This window comes from Toxorhynchites rutilus, chromosome 3 (genome assembly GCF_029784135.1).
Source record: "Toxorhynchites rutilus septentrionalis strain SRP chromosome 3, ASM2978413v1, whole genome shotgun sequence".
NCBI classification, from domain to species: Eukaryota; Metazoa; Arthropoda; class Insecta; order Diptera; family Culicidae; genus Toxorhynchites; species Toxorhynchites rutilus.
In genome coordinates, this window is record NC_073746.1 from 249342156 (window position 1) to 249364262 (window position 22107).

Consider the following 22107-nt stretch of genomic DNA (forward strand, 5'->3'; position numbering starts at 1 on the left):
AGCTTGGATCGCCGAGGACAAAATAACACGAGTTAGGATTGATAAAGGAATCTCCTACAAGGAAGCTAAATCCATTTGTGAAAACAATAATGGTTCTTCCTTCGCTAGTAAATTGAAAGAGCGGCTCGACAATATCCAAAACACAGGATGCCAACAATGCAAGTGCAACTGTACACAAACAAAGTCAGCTCCTATTAAATCGAATAAGACTGTTTCTATTCAGGCCAATAAAAAATCTGAACAAGGATCCAGCATCATTCCAATTGACTCTGAGGAAGATTCTGAATCTCCAATGGAAATCGAATCAACTTACTCAAATAAAAGAAAAATCATCTCGAAAACAACAACTTCAGATGAATTCAAATCATCGGAAGATGAACAACCAATTGAGAAGGAATCTTCTAGGAAGAAACCTAAAAATAAGAAATCGACCCCAACCCTACAGAAGACCCAATCCCACCAGAACTACCTATCACAACCCAGCACTTCAACCCAACCAATTGGATCCAATCCACCTACTACCCAACACAAACCCAATCCTACTACCAACAAACCAATTGTTAATGTTTCCAAAAATGATCCGAGACTAAAACTCAAACAATCCAAGGGTGAAAAACCCAACCACAACTAATTTCAACTGATTTCTACTCCACCAATCTCCAATTTATCCTCCACACCTCAGCCCACTTCCCTCCTTCCAATCTTAACATTCAATCCCCCACCTAATCATACACCATCGTCTCGAGACCCTATCCCTAATCGCAAACTTTCCATTCAATGGAACTTGCGTGGGCTTTACAGTTCAATGAACGAAATAAAATTAATGTTAGCGGAAGAGAAACATCTCCCACTAACCCTAGCTTTCCAAGAAACTAAAGTACCGACTGGTACAGACATGAATAGTGCCCTAGGAGGCAAATTCAAATGGTATTTTTGTGACGGACTATCTTCACAACAAGGAGGAACATGCCTCGCTGTCCTAAGTCACCTTTCTCATACTGTGATCCCCATAACATCACCACTACAAATATGTGCAGTCCAACTCAAGGGACCTTTCCAGGTAACCCTTGCTTCAATATACATATCCCCTCAGCACAATATCAATGATTTTGAAGTTAATTTGGTAAATGCTTTCAAACAATTACCACACCCATTTATTATCATGGGTGACTTCAACGCACATCATACTTCCTGGGGAGGAAAAAAATGTGACGCAAGAGGTCATACGATTCTTAGAATCATCCAAAAACTGAACCTCATTATCATCAACGATCATCAACATACCAGACTCGATCCACGTTATGGATCAACGTCTGCCCTCGATCTCACGATCGCATCTTGGGAACTGGCACCCAGACTAAATTGGTTTGTTGACAATGACCTCAGAGGAAGTGATCACTTCCCAATTCACATCAGAACATTAACAAGGAATCCCAATATTACTCTTCGCAGAAAATGGAAATACCAATCAGCCAACTGGGAAGGCTTCGAATCTACAATTGACAGCTTACTTCAAGCACACATAAGCTACTCTGTTGATGACTTTACTCAAGCCATTCTCTCCGCTGCAGAAGTAAATATCTACAGAACAAGTGGGAACCCCGGTCGTAAGGCTGTCCCCTGGTGGAATAACGAAGTAGCACTTGCCATCAAAAAAAGAAGAAAACTGCTTCGTCTTCTCAGACGTCTTCCAGATGGAAACAACAGCAAAAGGATTGCTTTATCCAATTTTCAGGAAGCTAGAGCTAATGCCAGAAAAGCAATAGCCGAAGCAAAAACCCAAAGCTGGACTGAATTTCTTGATGAATTTAATCCTTCAACATCTTCAAAAGAACTATGGAACAAGGTCAACGCTCTCAGTGGCAAGAAAGCTTCTAACTGCTATTCCATTGAGATCAACGGTATTACTACTGAAGACCCTGGTACCATAGCCGAACATCTGGCAGATCATTTCGCCAAATCTTCATCCACTTCGAATTACACCAATGCCTTTAAAAATATCAAAGCCAAAGCAGAACTAGAAGTGTTTCCCTCTGCTACAGGTCAACAGCACAAATACAACAAACCTTTCTCCATGGACGAGCTGCTCTGGGCCCTTAAAAGGTCCAAAGGTAAGTCAGCCGGCCCGGATAATATCGAATACCCGATGATAAGACACCTGCCCCACCATGCGAAAACCCTGCTTTTGCAGATATTCAACGAGTGCTGGACAAACAGATACTTTCCAGATTCATGGAAAGCTGGCATGGTAATCCCGATCCCCAAAGCAAAGGAGGACAAACGTGATGTGAATAGCTATCGCCCTATCACGCTCCTCAGCTGCTTAGGGAAACTTTTTGAAAGGATGATTAACCGAAGACTGATAACAACCCTCGAAGAACAACAACTACTAGACCCCAGACAACATGCTTACCGTCGAGGAAAAGGCACAAGTACATATTTCTGCCATCTCAACCAATTTCTTCATGACTCCACACAGAAGAGACAACACAATGAACTTGCTTTGCTTGATCTTTCCAAAGCATTCGATACCACCTGGAAGCATAATATCATAGATCAACTCCACCAATGGGGATTCGAAGGTTACCTCTTCGAAATCATTCAAAGTTTCCTCCTCAACCGAAGTTTTCAAGTTTTCTTCGGAGGGTCAATATCTGAAAGCCGAGTTCAAGAAAACGGAGTACCACAGGGCTCTGTTCTTTCGGCAACTCTCTTCTTAATAGCAATGCAATCAGTTTTCGATGTTATTCCACCAAACATTGAAATACTGGCATATGCTGACGATATACTGCTTATGGCCCGAGCATCATTCACTGAACTTGCACGCAGAAGACTCCAGATAGGAATCTCTGCTATCAGCAGCTGGGCAGATTCAATTGGTTTCAAAATTTCAGCACAAAAATCCAATATACTTCATTGCTGCAGTCTAAAAGGTCACAAGAAAAAATTCAAACCATGCAAAATTAATGGTGCACTTGTGAAACGAGTTAAATCAGCTCGAATTCTAGGTGTTACAATAGATAAAAATCTTTCATTCACAGACCACATCAAAAAGACAAAAGCAGATATCAAAAGCCGTATCCGGTTAACGATGGTAATAAGTGGTCGCAGCCGCTTAAGCGCGCGTAAAACCATTTATAAAATCGGTAGAAGTATCGTCTTCACAAAAATGCTATACGGGATTGAACTCTTCAGCAGTGCATCCTGGAAATCAATTGATCTTTTAAAACCTTGCTACCATAGCGTAATCAGATATGCCTCAGGAGCCTGTAAGTCCAGCCCAATAAAAGCTTTGCTTGTGGAAGCTGGCCAAGTTCCCTTCGAAATGTTCATCACCAGAGCCTTGGCCAATCGAGCCATCCGAATCTCACAGAAATATCCAAATCTCACATCAACCACCACGAGAGCTAGCAAATGGCTTCAAGACATTTGCAATATCACTCTCCCGGGAGCCGCTCCTCTAACTAGAGAAGGCCCTCGACCATGGTACGACCAAGGACCAAAATTTGACTGGACTATTAAAAACTCTGTTAGAGCTGGTGAAGCCAACAGTATAGTCACAGCTATCTTCAACAATCACATACATAAACAGTTCCCCTTCCATCGCAAAATCTTCACAGATGGATCTGTTGATGGTGAGAAAGTAGGATTTGGCATATTTTCCGACAATGCTCAGATAAAATTCCAATTACCATCCATTTGTTCAATTTTCTCAGCAGAAACAGCTGCCCTCCTCGTTGCGATATCACTATGTGATGATAACACGAAAACGGTGATTTTCTCCGATTCCTACAGCTCCCTGCTTGCACTCCAGAGTGGCGAAAATAAGCACCCCTGGACCCAAAGCATTGAAGCTGGAATCAAGGGAAAGGACATCATTTTCTGTTGGATCCCGGGACACTGCGGAATTCAAGGAAATGAATTAGCTGATCGTCTTGCCAAAGAGGGAAGAAATTCTGAACTATGGACTGATATCCCCCCGTCCGAAGACATCATCAGATGGGTTGATAACAACCTACGATCGTGTTGGGATATAAATTGGAACACCTCTAATGACTTCTTTCTAAGAAAGATAAAGAATACCACCCATCCTTGGATGGACAGTACTAAGCGCCCCATTCAAGTATGCCTGACACGCTTGCGTATCGGACATACTCTCTTAACACATAATTTCTTGATCGCAAATCAACCGCGCTGCACATGGTGCAATGTAAGGCTCACAGTAGAGCATTTGTTAATCAATTGCCCAGTTTTTAACATCTCTAGAACAAAATTTCAGGTTGGAGACAGCATCAGAACTGCATTAGCAAGAGATGACATCGAAGAGGACCGGACCATAAAATTCTTAAAGGATACAGGTTTATTCGACAAAATTTAATAATATAATACTGAAATGAATACACATTAAAAGTATTTTCCTTTTCTGTTCTTTTATTTTCAGCAAAAGATGAGCAGGTTTTTACGCCCATTTTAGAAGCAAGCTCTTCAAGCACACTAAAATGGGCTTTTTTCCCTGCTCCAATTGTTTGGTTGTGTTTTTGGCCCCAGAGCCGTGTAGGGTGCGGCGATACGACATACATCCATAGCGGTTACTAGGACTGAGTCGAGCGAGAATAACGAATTTTGCAATAGTTTTCTTAGTTTTCCTTCAGTTAAATTTCCCGCCCTCAAGGGCAAGAGACGAATGAACTCTCAGAGTTTAAAGTCTCTCTAATTCAATACCTTCCTACCTTCCTTCCTTCACGTTGAGTGCAATGAGTAATTAGTTCATAGTCGGCTCTTTTTATTGATATAAATTAGAAAACAGAGTTACAATTATCTATGACTAGTGGAAGAATTGTTACTTATTTCGAACATACATCACAAGTCAAACAGTATAACACAAAATCCAAAACAAACAATAAATCCCACGGCCACAGCTCGGTCCCTTTATCCCGTGTGGGGAGCGTATGGTGAAATATACTCCCTCTGGTGGAACGAGGGATGAATGTGGTTCGTGTGATGCGGATGAACGAGATTCGGATACAGCTCTGGCGAACGACCATCGTGGGTGGGTGTGCCGTTCAACAGTTCGGACATAAATCCGATATAGGTAATGGCCAGCCGTAGCGTTTCGATACGGGACAGACGCTTCTCGTACGCGAACGTAGGTACCTGTGGAATGAGAGTAGAGAAATATCATTTAATTACAACATTCTAACTTCGTTTACGTACAATCTTAATTTACTAAGTCAAATAAGAGATCGAAGAGGGTCGATTAGTTTACTTAGTTCCCAACCTTTACATATTTCCGACTCCGAAACAAAGTATTCACTTGTCTTTTGTTGATACAATAAAATAACATTTTTTGAATTTATATCTGTAAATAAAATCATTTTTTTTGTTAAACTGATTTCGAAGCTGAGCAAAAAAAGACGGGTGGGTAATGTCGGGGACATAACCGGAGTGACGTAGGACTATACAAAGGGGACAGCTTTTTCTAAATATATATTTTAAATATATTGTTTTACCTTCTTCTTATACATGAATACCTACCTATCTACTTGAAATATGGATTAGTTTACTATTTACTCTTTATGAACATGTTGGGAGTTCTGAAAAGAACCTTTGGTGTTGTGTTTTTGCGTTTTTTACAAACTTTCTCATTTTTTTCTCACTGTCCTATAATTGATTCTTGATTTTTTTCTGAAGGCTTTGTCCTTATTAAATGTTCAACGCCGGGCATCTTTTGGCGTATACACATATCGTACAATCAAAATGATGGCTGTGTAGTCTCCGCAAACAAACTAAATAAAAATGAAAAAGAACTGAGGTTTTGGAGACGAAATCTACGATCTGTCGAGAAATAAACGAGCTATAAGCTTTCTGAAAAACCAACAGTAAATACAGGGACGAATGACCTTCGGATTAAAGTCCTTTAAAATAAGAACAGAGCAACAGGAAATACATAGCTAATTATGTTGCTCCCTAGTTATGTTTCTATACAATGCAGATATAACGTCAGTCAATTTTCAACATCAGTTATCAACCAAAGCTGAATAATCAATTTAAAAGACCCTAACCACCAATAAGCTCAAAAACAAGCATAAACAAAATAATTCAGTTCATATTATATCTCATATTATGTTCCGACATCGGTTTTTCATCGAAGGCGATGAGCGTCATGAGCTTCGTCAATGCATCTTTGAGCGTATCGTAGCGGAAGCCTCGCGTCTGACCCACTACAATAAGCGGTTAACCATTACGGCGTGGGAAATTCAGATCGCAATCAGTCTGTTGCTGCCCGGTGAACATGCATGCGGTTTCCGAAGGTACCAAAGCGGTGAAGAAGTATACTAGCACCAAATAGAGATTCGGAAGCAAACCCAAAAAAGGGTCCTTTTCAGGACCACAAAATCATCTTTAATCTAAAGAGTTTATTGTTTTGTTATCACTCGATATCCTCATCTTGTTCGACTAAACCTGTTTAGCGATTTCGTTTGCCACTCGCCACAGGATTCACAGTTGGAAAATTTCTTCCCATCCAGCTTGGGACATGTTGTACTGTAAATTACATTTAATGCGACATGCCGAAGCACCAATCAGTTTCGCATTGGAGGCGATTTTAACCTGTAATTGAACATTTGCGATGACAGTAGTACAGCTTTCACAGTTGGAAAATTTCTTCCCATCCAGCTTAGGACATGTTGGGTCATAATTTGGCCCCTAACTCTATGTTTACAAAAATGTCCAACTAAATATGTCATATTACAGGTCCGTCCAATTAGCTAAATGTCGAACTCAATGTAAATTACTGTACTTTCAATCTGGAAGCAATTTAATTGGTGAAAATTGAATAATCGAGAAAGTCCCCAACCATCAATAAGCTCAGCACAACTGCCAAATTCACATACTCATCATATCCTGGCAAACAAATTATGATAAAATCAATTTGTGTTTTATTATTATTTTGGATAATATTTTAGAATGCATTAAACTGTATTTCGTAAACTCTTTTTTGAAAGGTTTAATAGCCCTGATAAGCGCCGTGTTTTATGGAATGGTTCCAATTTAGAAAACTTAGTACTCGTGGTTTTGAAAAAAAACCATTTCGAACGCCCTCGATGCCGCCTTGTTCTGGATTTGCCACCAAAGCAGTTTGTATGAAGAACAAACTTGTTTCTTCTGCTACCTGCTGCAGTTTTGCGATTGCCACTCGCCACTCGCTGCAACTGCCTGTTGTTGTCTTGATGTCCACCGAACCGAATGTGGTCTGTTCTGTATGCGGATTTTCTTATCGTCGCGAGCAGCTTTGCCAGCTAACTCGATCACTTCGGCGGCCGAAACTATATAACGCCAACTGGTGCACTGATACTAACGCGCTCGGCCTAGCTACCCTTGCGGAGCAATTGGCGGATACACCTACGGGGAACTGGAGACCAACACTGTTCGAGCGGGATTTTGCCTTTCCTTCCACTTTTCCTCCTTTGCCATGTGATGTGATGCGAAACGATGTGGTGTACGGTTTGGATGAGAATGATCGTTACGGAAGGAAGGAAGGTCTTGTATTATAGAGACTTTAAACTTTTGCAGTTCATTCGTCTCTAGCCTTGAGAAATGCCCTTTGAAAACTCTACTCTACTCTATTACTCTACTCCAGCGCTACCACCTCCGCCCTCTTGCCTTGAGAAAGGCACTCGATCCCTCGCCGTCCAGCCCGTCCAGCAATGATGTTGTCCAGTCGGTGTCCACACAAAGAATGTGATCGTTACGGCAGCGGAGCGGGGATGTTTAAGCTGAATGGCTGGCTCGAGAATTACGCATGTGTGAGACTGCGACCAATGTTTCGTTCATATTTTTCTTTTTCCTTTCCAATCGTGCTTCGTTGTATTTCGCTGCTGCTCTGGTTGCCCGTTTTGGTCGGTACGATTTGAGGAGCACAAAATGGACCAATCAAAAATGGGCACATAGTGTATTTGGACAATGCTTGATATTTCACAATTATTCAATTGTTTATCTCAAGAAAAATGAAATGTTATTCGTTATGATAGATGCGTAGATATATTTCCTATCAATTGATGCAAACACCTTTGCGATCTATTGAGAAATGCTCGAGATATAAGCGTTTCAAATCTTGCATTTTTTCCTACTTGTTCAGTGCCTAGATTTTCATTTCACCCCCTGTATCTTCCGGTTAGACGTAATCCTACGTCAAAAAATATTATCTTCTATTTAACCCGTCTGTAGGGGAACGTGGCGAGACCATCAAAAATCATCATCTGCCCTTTGAGTGCAACCACTGTTCTGCAACTTCCTCGAAGATATTGAGCCATATGATGAAATTCGAGTCGAAATGAGTTTTACTCGTTAGTTATATTTTGCTATGATAGATGCCGTTTTAACTTATATTCGGAACAGACTAAAACACTAACGGAACAGTCATCCAATAACTGAATATTTGCCTGTCGTGTTTTGTGTCCAATAGATTTGATCAGTACACGTTGATCAAATTTTATCTGTCAAAAAGAGTTTTATGCTAACTTTTTTATGGAGCTCGAGCACTGTTTGACCTAAGTAAAATATTTCTTATTTCACCTAGCATTTTAGTCACCCTATTTTTGACAACATAAAAATGAGCACTTCATCATATGCATGAACTTTGTAGAAGACAGTTTTTGTCTAGAGAAAAACGATCTTTGACAAAGTTTGGTTTTAGCGCTTTCTATCTAAGTTACATTAGGGTGAGCATGAAAAAAGAAAGTTTTTTGATCTAACTTTTATATTTCAAATTCTACATCAAAACTGTCTTCGGACAACTTTTAGAGCTTATGAAGATAAACATTTTGCAATGCAGAACTTGTGAATATCTTAATCCTACTCAGTATTATTGACGTTTTTTCCCAACAACTAATGATTTCAAATTTAGTTTACTCAGATAGTTCATCGTGGAGGCGATCTGGCGTAGTGGTAACATCCATGCCTCTCACGCTGAAGGTCACGAGTTCAATTCTCACTCCTGACATTCTTCCAAAAAAATGGAAGTAAAAGTGACGAACCAGCCAAATGAGTTGAAAATCACTATAATACAGATAAAAAAAAATAGTTTGTCCCAAAAAGAACTACAAAGAAATAAATAGAGCGTATTTTTGAGGAAAATAACTTTACAACTCAATTACTTTGAGTAGGATTAAGATATTGACAAGTTCTGCATCGCAAAACATTTGTTTTGGTAAACTCTAAAATTCGTTCGAAGACTGTTCGCTCGTAGAATTTGAAATATAAAAATTAAAGTGAAAACCCATATTTTTCATGGTGACTTTAATGTAACTTAGAACAAAAGCGCTAAATCGGTTTTATTGAAAGATAGAAAAAAAAATTTGTTCCACAAAGTTGCTTAAAATAACTGGGGCTACAACATGAACTATGAACAATGAACTATGGTTACCTCTATCTATAACGATAATAAAGCTAGATTTTTTATTTCTGTTAAAATTTTAGTCACCCAATTTTTGAAATTGAAATAGAAATGAAAATGAAAATGAGCGCTCCATCATATGTCACAACTTTCTCGAAGATAGTTTTTGTCTCGAGCTCTAGATGCAAATTTCCACTTAAATTATTTCTCCTAAAACGTTTTTTGTAAAATACTTTTTCACAGAAACGAACTATAAATTTATTTCGTATTGCAAAAATTGCATGAACTCGAAGGCTATGAGTTCATGCACATTTTGAAAGTCTGATTATAGTCTGAGCCATAGTTTTTTCCCGTGAAAAGATAACATTTCTATGAATAGAAAGAAGCTTTCTATGAGAATTTTTTCTGTGCACGATGTCAGTTGAAGTCTGGGGAACCGACCACACACAGCGGGGCCACGTTATACAAATACTGACCAAATAAATAAACAAATATCCAAAAATTTGTTTTAGTTGCTTGTTTTCAGGAAAGTTTACACCTATTCTTGGTATTTTGATGTAGGTAACTAAGCAACTCCGCCACACTCTATTCAATTTTAGTATTTGTTCAAATGTGGCATGTTTTTGCATCTCGATTTATTACATTAAATGAGCCTAAAATAACAAAAAGTGCGCTACACATCAATACTTGCATATCATTTGTATAATATATATGCTATTTCAATATAAGATCAATTTGAGCGAGCGAAACAGGAGACACTTTGCAAATAAGCTTATCGTATAGTTTGCCAAATACACGGCCCAGACCGAGATGGATATAGATCTCCTTTATGCTCTCCTTTCTACTCTTAGAAAACACTTATCTTCTCCATTTTATAAAGAAGTGTAATATTATCACACATTTATGCAACAGCACCAGCAGCTATGTGGATAGCGTGGTCCTGTTAAACAGCCTTGTATTCCGTCTGGCCTTGTTTCGATCCCCGTTAACATTGTATGGACTTTTTTTTGTACCCCAAAAGAGATGAAAAAAGAAAAAAGAAAGGAAGGAAGGAAGGTCTTGTATTATAGAGACTTTAAACTTTTGCAGTTCATTCGTCTCTAGCCTTGAGAAAGGCCCTTTGAAAACTCTACTCTATTCTACTCCAGCGCTACCACCTCCACCCTCTTGCCTTGAGAAAGGCACTCGATCCCTCGCCGTCCAGCTCGTCCAGCAACGATGTTGTCCAGTCGGTGTCCACACAAAGAATGGTGAAAAAAGAAAGGAAGGAAGGTATTGTATTATAGAGACTTTATTCATTCGTCTCTAAAAAAAGAAAGAGATGTTTGCTCCCATATATACAAACATTTTAAAACTTTTGAGACAGATGAGAAGAATATATTTTTTTTTATTGAAATAGACATACAGAAATATTTTCATTCAATCGATACAAACATATTCTGCTTGCCGCATTTCGAAAAACAAGCAGTGAATACATGGTTCATTATGCTGCACCTTATTCATATTTGTATATAACTATAGAGGCGGCGACAGATAGCCTAAAGGTGGGAATAGAATGCCGCGCTATGCGTTGCGTCGCTACAATTGTGCTTTGACACTTCATTTTAAACATGTGTGTTTCCATTTAGCCGCCCACAATAATGCGTTACGTCATTAGCATCGTTGTACTAAACGATAACATTTGTTCTAAACTACTTGCACCGAATATGTCAATGTGTTCTTTTGAAAAACATTAAACTGATTCGTGGACACAACAAGAACAAGATTTTCATACGAACTGTAATTCATTGAAAAGAAGTATAAAGAAGTTATTATGTATTCATACTTATGCAAAGTTAAGCAACCGTTGCAACCTGAATATCGACTGAATTCATTATATTTAAGGTAATGGTGAATAAACGGTAATTGATACGTAATTGAAAAATGAAATGACAGATTCACAAGTTGATTCAAGTTGACTGATTGAATTTTACTTTGTGTTTGTTTACATGAAAAGAGGTGACGCGAACGCTAGATTGTGAATACAAGTTAGCAGACTGCGTCGGGAAAATGTTTTAGCACAAAACGCAGGCAATGACAGCTGATGAGAAGCCACGAACAACGCGGCATTCTGTTTCCACCTTAACGTATTCCTACGTCAACTATGCGGTCGTGACACAGCCTCCTGTGACTTTTTACTTATAATATGACCCATAAGACGTACTTGGAAAGGCTTACCTTTCTTCGCAATTTATCAAACGCTTCGTTCAAATTGAACATTCTCCGTCGCTCCCGGATGTTGGCGGCCCGTCGTTGCGCTATTGAAGCTACCCGACGGCGAGTTTTCTTGTTTGACGACTGTGATGCAGATTGAGCTCCACGGGGTGATAGACGTTGGGCAACGAATCCTCCTACCTGTTGCCGGGGCCAGATTGCTGCAGTAGAAAACGTTACATTAGAGTATATTTTCAGCAGGTATTATTCTGTTATGATTAGTTTCAATTTATTATATATGGTGTTCAAGCTAATGTTCTCTTTTCCGAGATTATTAGTAGATATTTTAATAATCAGTATTCATTTTCCAACATTTTTTTTTATGTCAAATATGTTTTCGATAAGCTAAAACCGGAATAATTTCAACTAGCATCTAGACCTAGCATCAAATCGCGTCGGATCATTTTGTAACTATTCGATAAAAATTGCACACACAAATTTGACTGTATTTTTGAACCATTTGAGCTAAAATTCTGAAATTGTGAGTTGTAGAAAGTGTATTGTGTTGTGTATTGCAGTTCACTCCGGACTACCAGACGCATACCGGAATAATGTCGTAGAAACAACAGATCGTCCAAGAAAAAATGTTGTGCATTCACAATGAAAACCCGAAAACTTTTCACCGATTGCTAGCGAAAGAAGCTTAAAATCGCAAAAATCACCGTATGAAAAACACCTTTAAGAAACGTCTAACGGCCGAAAGAAAGAATGGAAGTGGCCTTAAAAGTTATCCCCAAAATGGCCATGAAACTTTGAGCAGAATTCAATCGCCAGCTGAACATCCGGTATGTCGGTAGAAAATACGAATTGTCAAACTGTTTTGACCAGAAAACTATGAACTATTCTGGACTACATGTGCTCAAAGGGCAGAAGGCACCGAATCGAAATAAGAAGCAAAATGCTACCGCAAAAACCCTTGCCCAGTTGCCCACCAAATCGTTTTACTTCGATATGGATGACAAAACCTACGCCAAGGTCGACGTCCATAAACTCCCTCGCAGTGATGTCCATATCCTTTGTGTAGCGAAGAGAAACTTAAATTCACCATCCTACTTCGGCATCCTCAACGAGAGCGCTCCTCTTTAGTCTATAACTAGCTGATCCGGCAAACTTCGTCCCGCCCAAAACTTTTTTTTGTTATCAATACGTCCAAGCGTTCACGTTTTCTTACTTACGATCATGGTTCTAACCGCAGAACTGTTCATTGATTCATCTTCTAATTGATCCTTTACAATTTACTTTTAATATAAATTTCCTAAGACTTCTACCAAAACTCGTCATTATAATATCAGATTATTTTCAGACACAATTCTCGTTCGATATTTTTCAATCACTTGCAAATAACATGTTTCTCCGTTATATCGAATAAATGTTTGATACAGAAAATATGATAGAATGAAGATAGACCTAAATCGGATAATTTCTTCTTCGAGTTTTGCTCTTATCAACACATTCGGCGATCCATTTTTATTTATATAGATAGAAGAAGATATAGGAGTTTCACATTAATATCCATTTCCACTTTCGAACAAAAACCAATTTCGTTGGCGCAAGCATCAAATGGACCGCTTGTCACTATGTAATTGTAGAACATATTCGAATTGAATTTCCCGATTTTTCCCATTTCCCTTCAGATTTTTCCGAAAATTTTCAATTGTCATGTTTGGTTGAAATACAGGGTTTTCCAACTTTAAATTCCGAAAGTAAATTGAAATAAAACACACTTAGAATTCGAATTTCGATGAAACTTTTATTTCAAATTAAAGTTTGGTTTATGCCATTATGTGTGAAATACAACATCATTCAAATGTCCACCTAGGGCTTCCTCGCACACCTTGATCCGGAACAGGTAATTTTCGATGACTTTTCGGCCATATCCATATCTTCAATTTGTGGCAAAAAAACATCGGTTAACATGCGGCCATAGCGCTCACCATTCACAGTTACCGTCTCGCCGTCCTCATTTTCAAAGAAATACGGCCCGATGACTCCACCAGACCATAATGCGCACCAAACAGTGACTTTTGGCGGATGCAATGGCCTCTCAACAATCACGTGTGGATTTTCTGAGCCCCATATACGAAAATTTTGGGTGTTCACATAGCCACCGAGCTCGAAATGTGCCTCATCGCTGAAGAAAATTTGATGCGAAAATTCAGCATTTTGCTGCTGTTGTTCGTTCACCCAATCGACGTATGCCCGACGCATTCCATGGTCACCACGCTCTAATTTTTGTACCAGTTGAACTTTATATGGATGTAGGTGCTAGTCCAAATGCAAAATTCGCCACAATGATGTGTTTGACAAGCCCAATTGCTGAGCACACCGTGGAATCGAAACATTCGGGTCATCCTCCACACTGGCAGCAACAGCAGCAATATTTTCGGCCGAACGCACATTACGATGATGCACAGGTTTCACAATATCCCCTACGGATCCAGTTTGTTCGAATTTACGCACTACATTAGCGATTGTGTGCTCTGTAGGCCGTCCATGACGACCAAAATCCGTCGGTAATGCTCGAAAAACATTTGCCGGTTTTTCATCATTTTTATTGTATAATTTAACAAAATTAACACATTGTGCGATGCTAAAACGATCCATATTGTGAAATGGCAGACATTCAACTAACGATATGACGCTTTGATTGACAGCTATGTCAAACGGTTGTCAGCGCAGGGCTGTATACTTTCGGAAGCCCGAAATGGAAAACCCTGTAGTTACCACGCCTAAAGGAATGTTCCTCTTTAGAAGCAAATTTATCAAGCCATTTTATCAAATTTTGTAAGAATTACAGCGCTGCTCAACAAGTGCGTGTTCCATCGATGCAAATAGATGCTAGTCGAAATGAGCCATGTCTAGTTAGTAAGCCATATATGTAAGAACATTTCTAGCACATGAGTCAATCGTTTTCTTGACTGATTTTGCAGTGTGTGATGGAGTACCGTTTTGTCTCATATTCCGGATAGTCTCAAATTCCGAACACTTCATTTTTAAATGTAAATTTACTAAACTTTTATGTTATAAATATTTGAATAATGAAAACACAGACATTCTTTGAAGTATAGGCTTCATTTTGACATCCTTTACAGGTATCGATACAGCCTATAATTTATACTATTAGACATTTGCAAAAAAGTGACAGTCAAAACCAATGATAAAATATTTGCGTTAGCATATTCTGTTAAAAAACAAGCATCGTTAATTTTTCAGTTTTTGTAGTTTCTTCAACTATTTTGTTTGTTGTTTCCATGTTAAGTACTAGAAAAGGGTTAGAATCTACAATAAATGGATGAAATAAAATGATATTTTATGCAGAAATCTTCATTAAAATTAGTGTTCGGAATATGAATCAAGTTTCTATGCGTGATTCAAATTGCGAACACTTCATTTTTAAATGTTAATTTAGTGAACTTTAATTTTATGAACAAATGAATGAACAAATAATTTTATATTCAAAAATCTGACATTCTTTGGGTTATAGACTTCATTTCGTATCGTATTTTGTATCGACACCTTAATGCCTTTGGTCCCGACATCATTTAAACTATAAGAAACAAAAACAATCAATAATTACAGAAGCAAAATCCATTTTTTTTGCGTGCATAACAAAAAGATTAGCTAATTGACTTTAATTTGATATATTTGATATATCGAATTGATATATCGAATTTCGTGAAAGAGTACCGTTTTTAGTACTGAGACTCTGTTTAATGACCATCAAAGCTTAAGTGTTCGGAATATGATACAAAACGGTATTATCATGCAACAAAATTACTTTCTGTTGCCTTTTCTGATACTCTGGTCGTATTTCACCTAAAGTTCGATTCAAATTCATCATATCTTGTCGTTAGCGTTCAAAGTTCCACAGTTTCACTAAGTTTAAGCACTTTTCTTTCAATGGTAACAGACAATCAACGCTTCGTGCTCTCCAGGTACAAAAGACGATATGTTCGAAGCTTTGTTTTTCAGTTGAAATCCTTTCTAGATATCTTAAACCAATGATGCCAACAGTTGCGTCGAGTGAAGTTTTTTGGTTTTTTCTGATTCTGAAAAGATCGATAAATTGTTCAGGCGAGACTGCGACTCAACCGCTTTCAAATAGCTCTTAATGAGGTTAATCATCGAAACAGTGACAGTGTTTCTAAGAAACTTCACGATGAAAGGAGAATTCCAATTCTGCAATAAGATTTTTCGGTTGAATGACTGCAGAAAGTCACCGCATCGATGAACAATAAGTTTTTCTTTGAATTTATCCAAACATTCGTGCATCGCAATGTGCTCTTAAGTAAATGTCGAACTGAATATCATCTAAGAGATATTACTAATCATCAGCAACAGATGGAGGCTAGCTTTTTAACTAAACAGTTCTGAATTCGTACCACCTACGATATTGTGCAACTTGCTCAATGCTAATGCTAACATTCTTGCATCGCAATGTGTGCTTCTTCCTACAACATCCGAGAAGCTGCTTCTTGAATCAGGATTGGGCGATCTTGGATCGATTTTCATAAGATCTATCTTTTCGATTTCGATTTTCGATTTTTTCAATCGATTCTTTGTACCCGAAAAAATCGTAAAGATCGATCTTTTTCCTTCGATTTTCTCGATCTTGGAGTATTTTTTCAATGTACATCGATTTTAATCTTACCACCTGATAAATTTTATCCGGAAAAAAAATCGCAAAAAACGATTTTTTCTTTGCTATTTTTCCCATTTTTTTTATCGTAGAAAAAAAATTGTAAATCTGTTTTTCAGTGAATATTGATTCTCACCAAAATTTGAAAAACATTAGATCCCTTTCAAGGTTGTCAAATCGAAAATTTAGGAGAAGCAGTGAAAATTGTGACGAGATGGGATGGTGACATCAATTGAAGCGTTCTTTCCCAGAACTGGGACTACTAGCAAGATTTCGACTTAATGCTAGGCGTATGATACGAATGGATTCAACGGGATTATTGTCAGCAGAGTTCTGGATGAATATCAGTTGTTGAATTTCTAATAGTAATATTCAATTGATTTATTTAAATAAATAATTCCATGACGGATTCATCTTGAACTTGAAAAATACATTTTTTCTGGGCTTTCATGTTTTTTTGTGTGCTTTAATTCTGAGAATCAAACTGAATTGCCTTTGATGTTTGAATAGATATGTGAAATGTTTATTTCATGCTATGAAAAAGACAATACTTATATAGAACAAGTAAATAAATTGGCAAAAAGGCTTTCGATTTTTTCAAAGATCGATTCTCTGGTACTGATTTAATCAGTGAAGCGATCCCTGCGCCGTTTAGAAAAATGATCCACCAAGATCGATCTTTTTCTAAAGATCGCCCAATCCTAGTTCGAACCGCTTTCCGTCATTCTGAATGTTGGCCGTCGTCATAAGCCGTTCGTACTTAAAGTGGACATCCGTGTTGAAGATCATCGGTCGTCCGATTCCGGAGCATACCGTGAGTATAACTTTGCACGGTGCGATATTGAAACTACTAAACCGAAAATAGCGGCATATTGGGAGTGGTTACTTAATCTTCCTACAGTGGACGAATCCTTTTCCGTGTTCTATGACAATATTTATAAGATAACTAGCTGACCCGGCAAACTTCGTTCCACCCAAAATTAGTTTTTTGTTATCAATACCTTCAAACATTCACGTTTTCTAACTAAGCGCAAGTTCATGAGTCCAATAGCACAACTGTTAATTAATTGATCTTTTAATCGACCCCATTGAATTTACCCTTTACTATAAAATTCCTAGTACTGCTACCAAAACTCCTCATTATAATATCAGATTATTTTCAGACACCATTCTCGTTCAAGATTTTTCAACCACTTGCAAATTTTTGTTTTCAATTTGTTTCTCCGTTACATGGAATAAATGTTTGATACAGAAAATATGATAGAAAAAAAACAGACCCCTCCCCCCTGCTCCTCTTCACATGTCAACTTTGGCTCCGTTTGCTTGATTAGTTTTCGAGTTACGCAGAATTTTTTTTTCGTTTGTGTGACAGCCCACCCTAAGAAAGGAGTGTTGAACCACCGTGAAAACATTCATTGCGCCCTAAAACCTCCATATACCTAATTTGGTTTCGTTTGCTTGATTAATTTTCGAGTAATGCAGAAATTTGTATTTCATTTGTATGGCAGACCCCCCCCCCCCCCTAAGAGAGGTTGAGGAGTATCTAACTACCGTAAAATCATTTACTGCACCCTAAAACCTTCACATGCCAAATTTGGTTTCGTTTGCTTGATTAATTCTCGAGTAATGCAGAAACTTGTGTTTCATTTGTATGGCAGCGGTTGAGTGTCTAACCACCATAGAATCATTTATTGCACCCTGAAACACCCACATGCCAAATTTCGTTTCATTTGCATGATTAATTCTCGAGTAATACAGAAATTTATGTTCCATTTTTATGGCAGCCCCCTTTAGAGAGGGGGGAGGAGTCTCAAACTATCACGAAAACCTTCCCCGACTCCAAGAACTCCTACATACCAATTTTTATGTCGATCGGTTTAGTAGTTTCCGAGTCCATAAGAATCAGACAGACAGACAGAAATCCATTTATATATATATATATATATATATATATATATATATATATATATATATATATATATAAATTAAAAATGTACTTTCGGAATCAGAGTTTTTAAAAACTAAACTGTTCCTTTCGAGTATAAAAATCGGACTAACTTTATTTTCCAATCTATGTCATACAGAGGCCTAGCGTCCCTATGCTATCTAACCAACAGATTCGCTAGCGTTGCATTTCTCTGCGTTGGGGACTCTGGAATGTAATGTAAACTCGCGCTCGGTGATGCGGCGATACGGGAATCTGCTGATGCTGTGTTGATGTTTATTTGTTGATCGTTTACGCTCTGCTCGTCGCATGGATCGTTAACTTATATATATATATATATCTATATATATATATATATATATATATATATATATATATATATATATATATATATATATATATATATATATATATATATATATATACGGTTCCGGTAATCCAACAAAAATGCATGGACTTTGCTTTAAGAAATACATTAATACATTAAGAAATACAAAATTCCATAATCTTTCTGGTCGTTTTTGGATGCTCGCAAAAAATTACCTGGTATTCCGCTTGACGTAATTTATGGTTGCCAAAAGTCTATCACAACACAACACATTGAAATTTTGAATGGGTCTAGAATTCAATTGATGCGATTAAGCCGGACACTGTGCGAAAAAGGCCGCAAAATGAGCAGAGGCACGAAAAAGTGATTTTACAGCATGGCAACGCTCGGGCTCACGTTGCCAAACCCATCTAAACACGCAAATAGGAAGTCTTATCCACTCAACACGACCAGGATATTGGACCGTTTGATAATTACCTTTTCTAGATATTCGAGGACATCGAAAAATGACTTGATCCGTGGATCATCTTAAAACTTCTAACTCCTAACTTCTAACGTAATGACACTTCTATCGTAACGGCAATTGAACTCTCCCAGAATGATGAAGGAGGAGGGATGAAATTATTTAGCTACCAACGAGCAATATTTTGAACTATTGATTTGTAATTATTCATCCAACAATATTATATTTCCATTAAAACAAACAACGAGAACATAGTTCAGCACCTAATATTTTGTCACCTTGTCATCAAATTCTGCGAAATTTCTCAAAATAATGTGTGTTTTACACCTCAATCTTTCCTACCTAGATCGGCACAAGGAAATCCGGCGGCCATCAGTTCCGGATAGTGCACCATTGGCGATGGGTTTTCCTGGCCCCAAATTGGTGTGAAGGGTGATACTTCCGGCGGAAAAGGAGGCTCCATGTGCTTCAGCGTTTTATGAATTATCAAATAAACAGAGGAATATCAACGTTATGCACCAGTTTTAGAACGACAGTCGATTCACTTCACGATAATATTTTTTTTTTTACATTCAAACAACATCGACAAAATATTTTCATTCACATACACCGTTAGCGCTGTCCCAATGATGATGCGGATCACTGGGAAAAGTGGTCATCGTTCGCACGCGGTACAACACGACAGCTAAAGCTTGGCCCTCGCTGTTAATCCAATTTTGGTCCTATCGATTGCAGCTCCGCCGAAAAACTAAACTCCATCCAATTCAGAACAATATGATATTGCTGCTGCAGCTTCTGTCGCCAGGCCGCGATATTAAATCTCGTCCTTTTCTGCATCCCTTCATTTCGTCGCCCTACCTCACATCTCATACCAATAATATAATTTTAATATCCTTCCATCTGTGCCCTGGTACAACACTCACACAGCCTCCGGAATTCTATCCACACAGGACACGCAGTGTGCGCCAATCGGCGTCAGGTTGTTTCAATGTTTCCTCCCTTCTGCGATGCAAGCGGCGTGGAGAAACAGATTGGAAGGATAGCAACGCAAGATGACAGGTCCCTTGCGAGCGCACAGTGTACCAATGCTTCGTGAATTCGCTTTGCAGTTATATCAAACGTTAAATCACTATTACGAAGTCGTTTACTCAATTGCGTCAAAAATATCCCAACTTAAATAAACAATGCTACACAGTGCCAAGTTGTGCTACCTAGAGCCGTGTTCCACGTGCCAAAATAGGGGGCCCATTCGGAAGGGAAGCAAACTGTGCGAGGGATTAAACTCATCCTGCTTCTCTGTTTCATCGTACGGCAGATTTCCTAGACGCACCAACACAAGGACAAAGCAAAGGACGCCTTCTGGGCTTCACGAGGCGCGGATGGCGAACACGTTTCACCATTGGTTACCAAAATGTGTTACTTGTGGGGCGGAGTCTATCGATTGTAGAGTGAGCAGGGCGAGTATCAGTAGCAGCTTGGTATTGCTCTACATCAAGGCCGAAGAAAAATTCGCATGGTTCCGGGAAGAACGAAGGGGAAGTTAAATTTAATCTGCTAAATGATGTTTAACGTTATCCCCCGTTCATTCATGGTGGAAAAAATATGTGTAATAATATAAATAATTTAATTCTGATTTCACTACAATCGCGACAATTTTGTTCTACTTCAAGCCATTCTAGAATTTTCCTTAACATCTTAATTCGGGTGATTCGGTGTGTTATTTTCATTAGACCAGGAGTTCTCAGAGTGGTGGATATCGACCACTTGGATTTGATGTCGGTTTCCCAGAGGTCGACATAAACGAAAACTGATTTTGGTGGTCGACCAGGTCTAAAAATCGACCTCTATTAATTAACACAGGTTCTTATTTGAAACTTTTAAGATACTGTATTAGCAGTGTTACGTGAACCAACTTGTTATAAGAATGACTAATATTTTGGTAGGAAGCATTGTTGTTGTAATTTGTATTAATAATCATCAATTACACTTGATATCAATAGAGTTTTATGTCTATTTATTAATGAGAAAATTATGTCAAATTTACTCATATAAGAGGGTGATACACTGTGAACACCATAAAAACTATGAGATTTTCGCAATTTTTTCAACGAGAAGATAAATTGCTGATTAATCGGATATCACAGTTTTATCAGGTACAGACCCCGTTCGATATTGGCAACACGCCCGAATACTTTGTGTTGCCAAAATGGAACCGTGCCAAAAACGAACGGTTCTTTTTCATAATTTTTTAAAAACTTTTTCTGGTTAAAAATATTTGGGGATCCATAAAAAATTACATGACGCGAATATTTCGGTTTTTGCTCTCCTCGGGTACACCATGGTATACACTGAAGAGTCAACTGCTCCGGCGTTGAAGATGGCAAAATATAGAATAACCTTTATGCTATGAGCAAATGCTACGGGTACTCACAAATTGCCGATGTTTATAATTAGAAAAACTAAGAACCCAAAAACGTTCAAACTCCTGTTGAATATGCCGCTTCAAAAAATACATGGATGATTCGCGACATATTTCAGAAGTGGTTTCACGAGTCTTTCGTACCAAATATTCGAAAATTTTCCAGTAGAGTGGGAATCGAACCAAAGGCCGTTCTCCTTCTTGACAATTGTACGGCCCATCAGTTCCAACTAGGGATTGTTAACCGGTTTTACCGTTACCGGTTTTACCGGTAATACCGGACCATTTTTCATTACCGAATTACCGGTAATTTTACAATCAACAACCGGTTATTTCGGTAATTTTTATTTTTTCACCATAAATAATATTTGCCTTTATGCCGCTTTAAAATTTTACTCGAGAATCTAAATAAGATCGGGAAAACACAACGGCTGCGTCAGTGTCGATACCCATACGGGAGAAGATATCGACACTTACATGTAAACATGGCTAGAGGCACAAAAGTCTTTCTCTGTCTTTCTCGTTTCCATCGTTTCCATTCGCTGTATACATGAATGAGTGCTTGACGTGACATATCACCAGCAGCATACGAATGAAAGAGATGATGAATCAACATTGTGCCTGTCTCACCGCTTTCATACCGAAAAAACATCGATTGTTGTGAAT

General features: G+C 38.3%; 1 protein-coding gene across 1 annotated transcript; it reads right to left on the minus strand.

Moving 5' to 3' along the window:
* Window positions 1–4676: 4676 nt before the first annotated feature.
* Window positions 4677–19761, minus strand: LOC129779210 (protein Fer3-like). Its single transcript, XM_055786552.1, has 4 exons — window positions 19631–19761; window positions 19365–19488; window positions 11612–11808; window positions 4677–5154 (listed from the first exon to the last, which is right to left on the minus strand). The coding sequence occupies exons 1-4, from the start codon at window positions 19679–19681 to the stop codon at window positions 4930–4932; spliced, it is 597 nt and encodes a 198-aa protein (XP_055642527.1). The 5' UTR covers window positions 19682–19761; the 3' UTR covers window positions 4677–4929.
* Window positions 19762–22107: the final 2346 nt, after the last annotated feature.

Excerpts from the sequence above, each read along its gene's own strand:
- LOC129779210 (XM_055786552.1), bottom strand. The coding sequence starts at position 19,681 with ATGACCACTTTTCCCAGTGATCCGCATCATCATTGGGACAGCGCTAAC. Across the intron at positions 19,489-19,630 it reads ATTGGGACAGCGCTAACGGT|CACATGGAGCCTCCTTTTCC; the intron begins GTATGTGAATGA and ends AAAACGCTGAAG. Across the intron at positions 11,809-19,364 it reads ATTTCCTTGTGCCGATCTAG|CAATCTGGCCCCGGCAACAG; the intron begins GTAGGAAAGATT and ends TTTCTACTGCAG.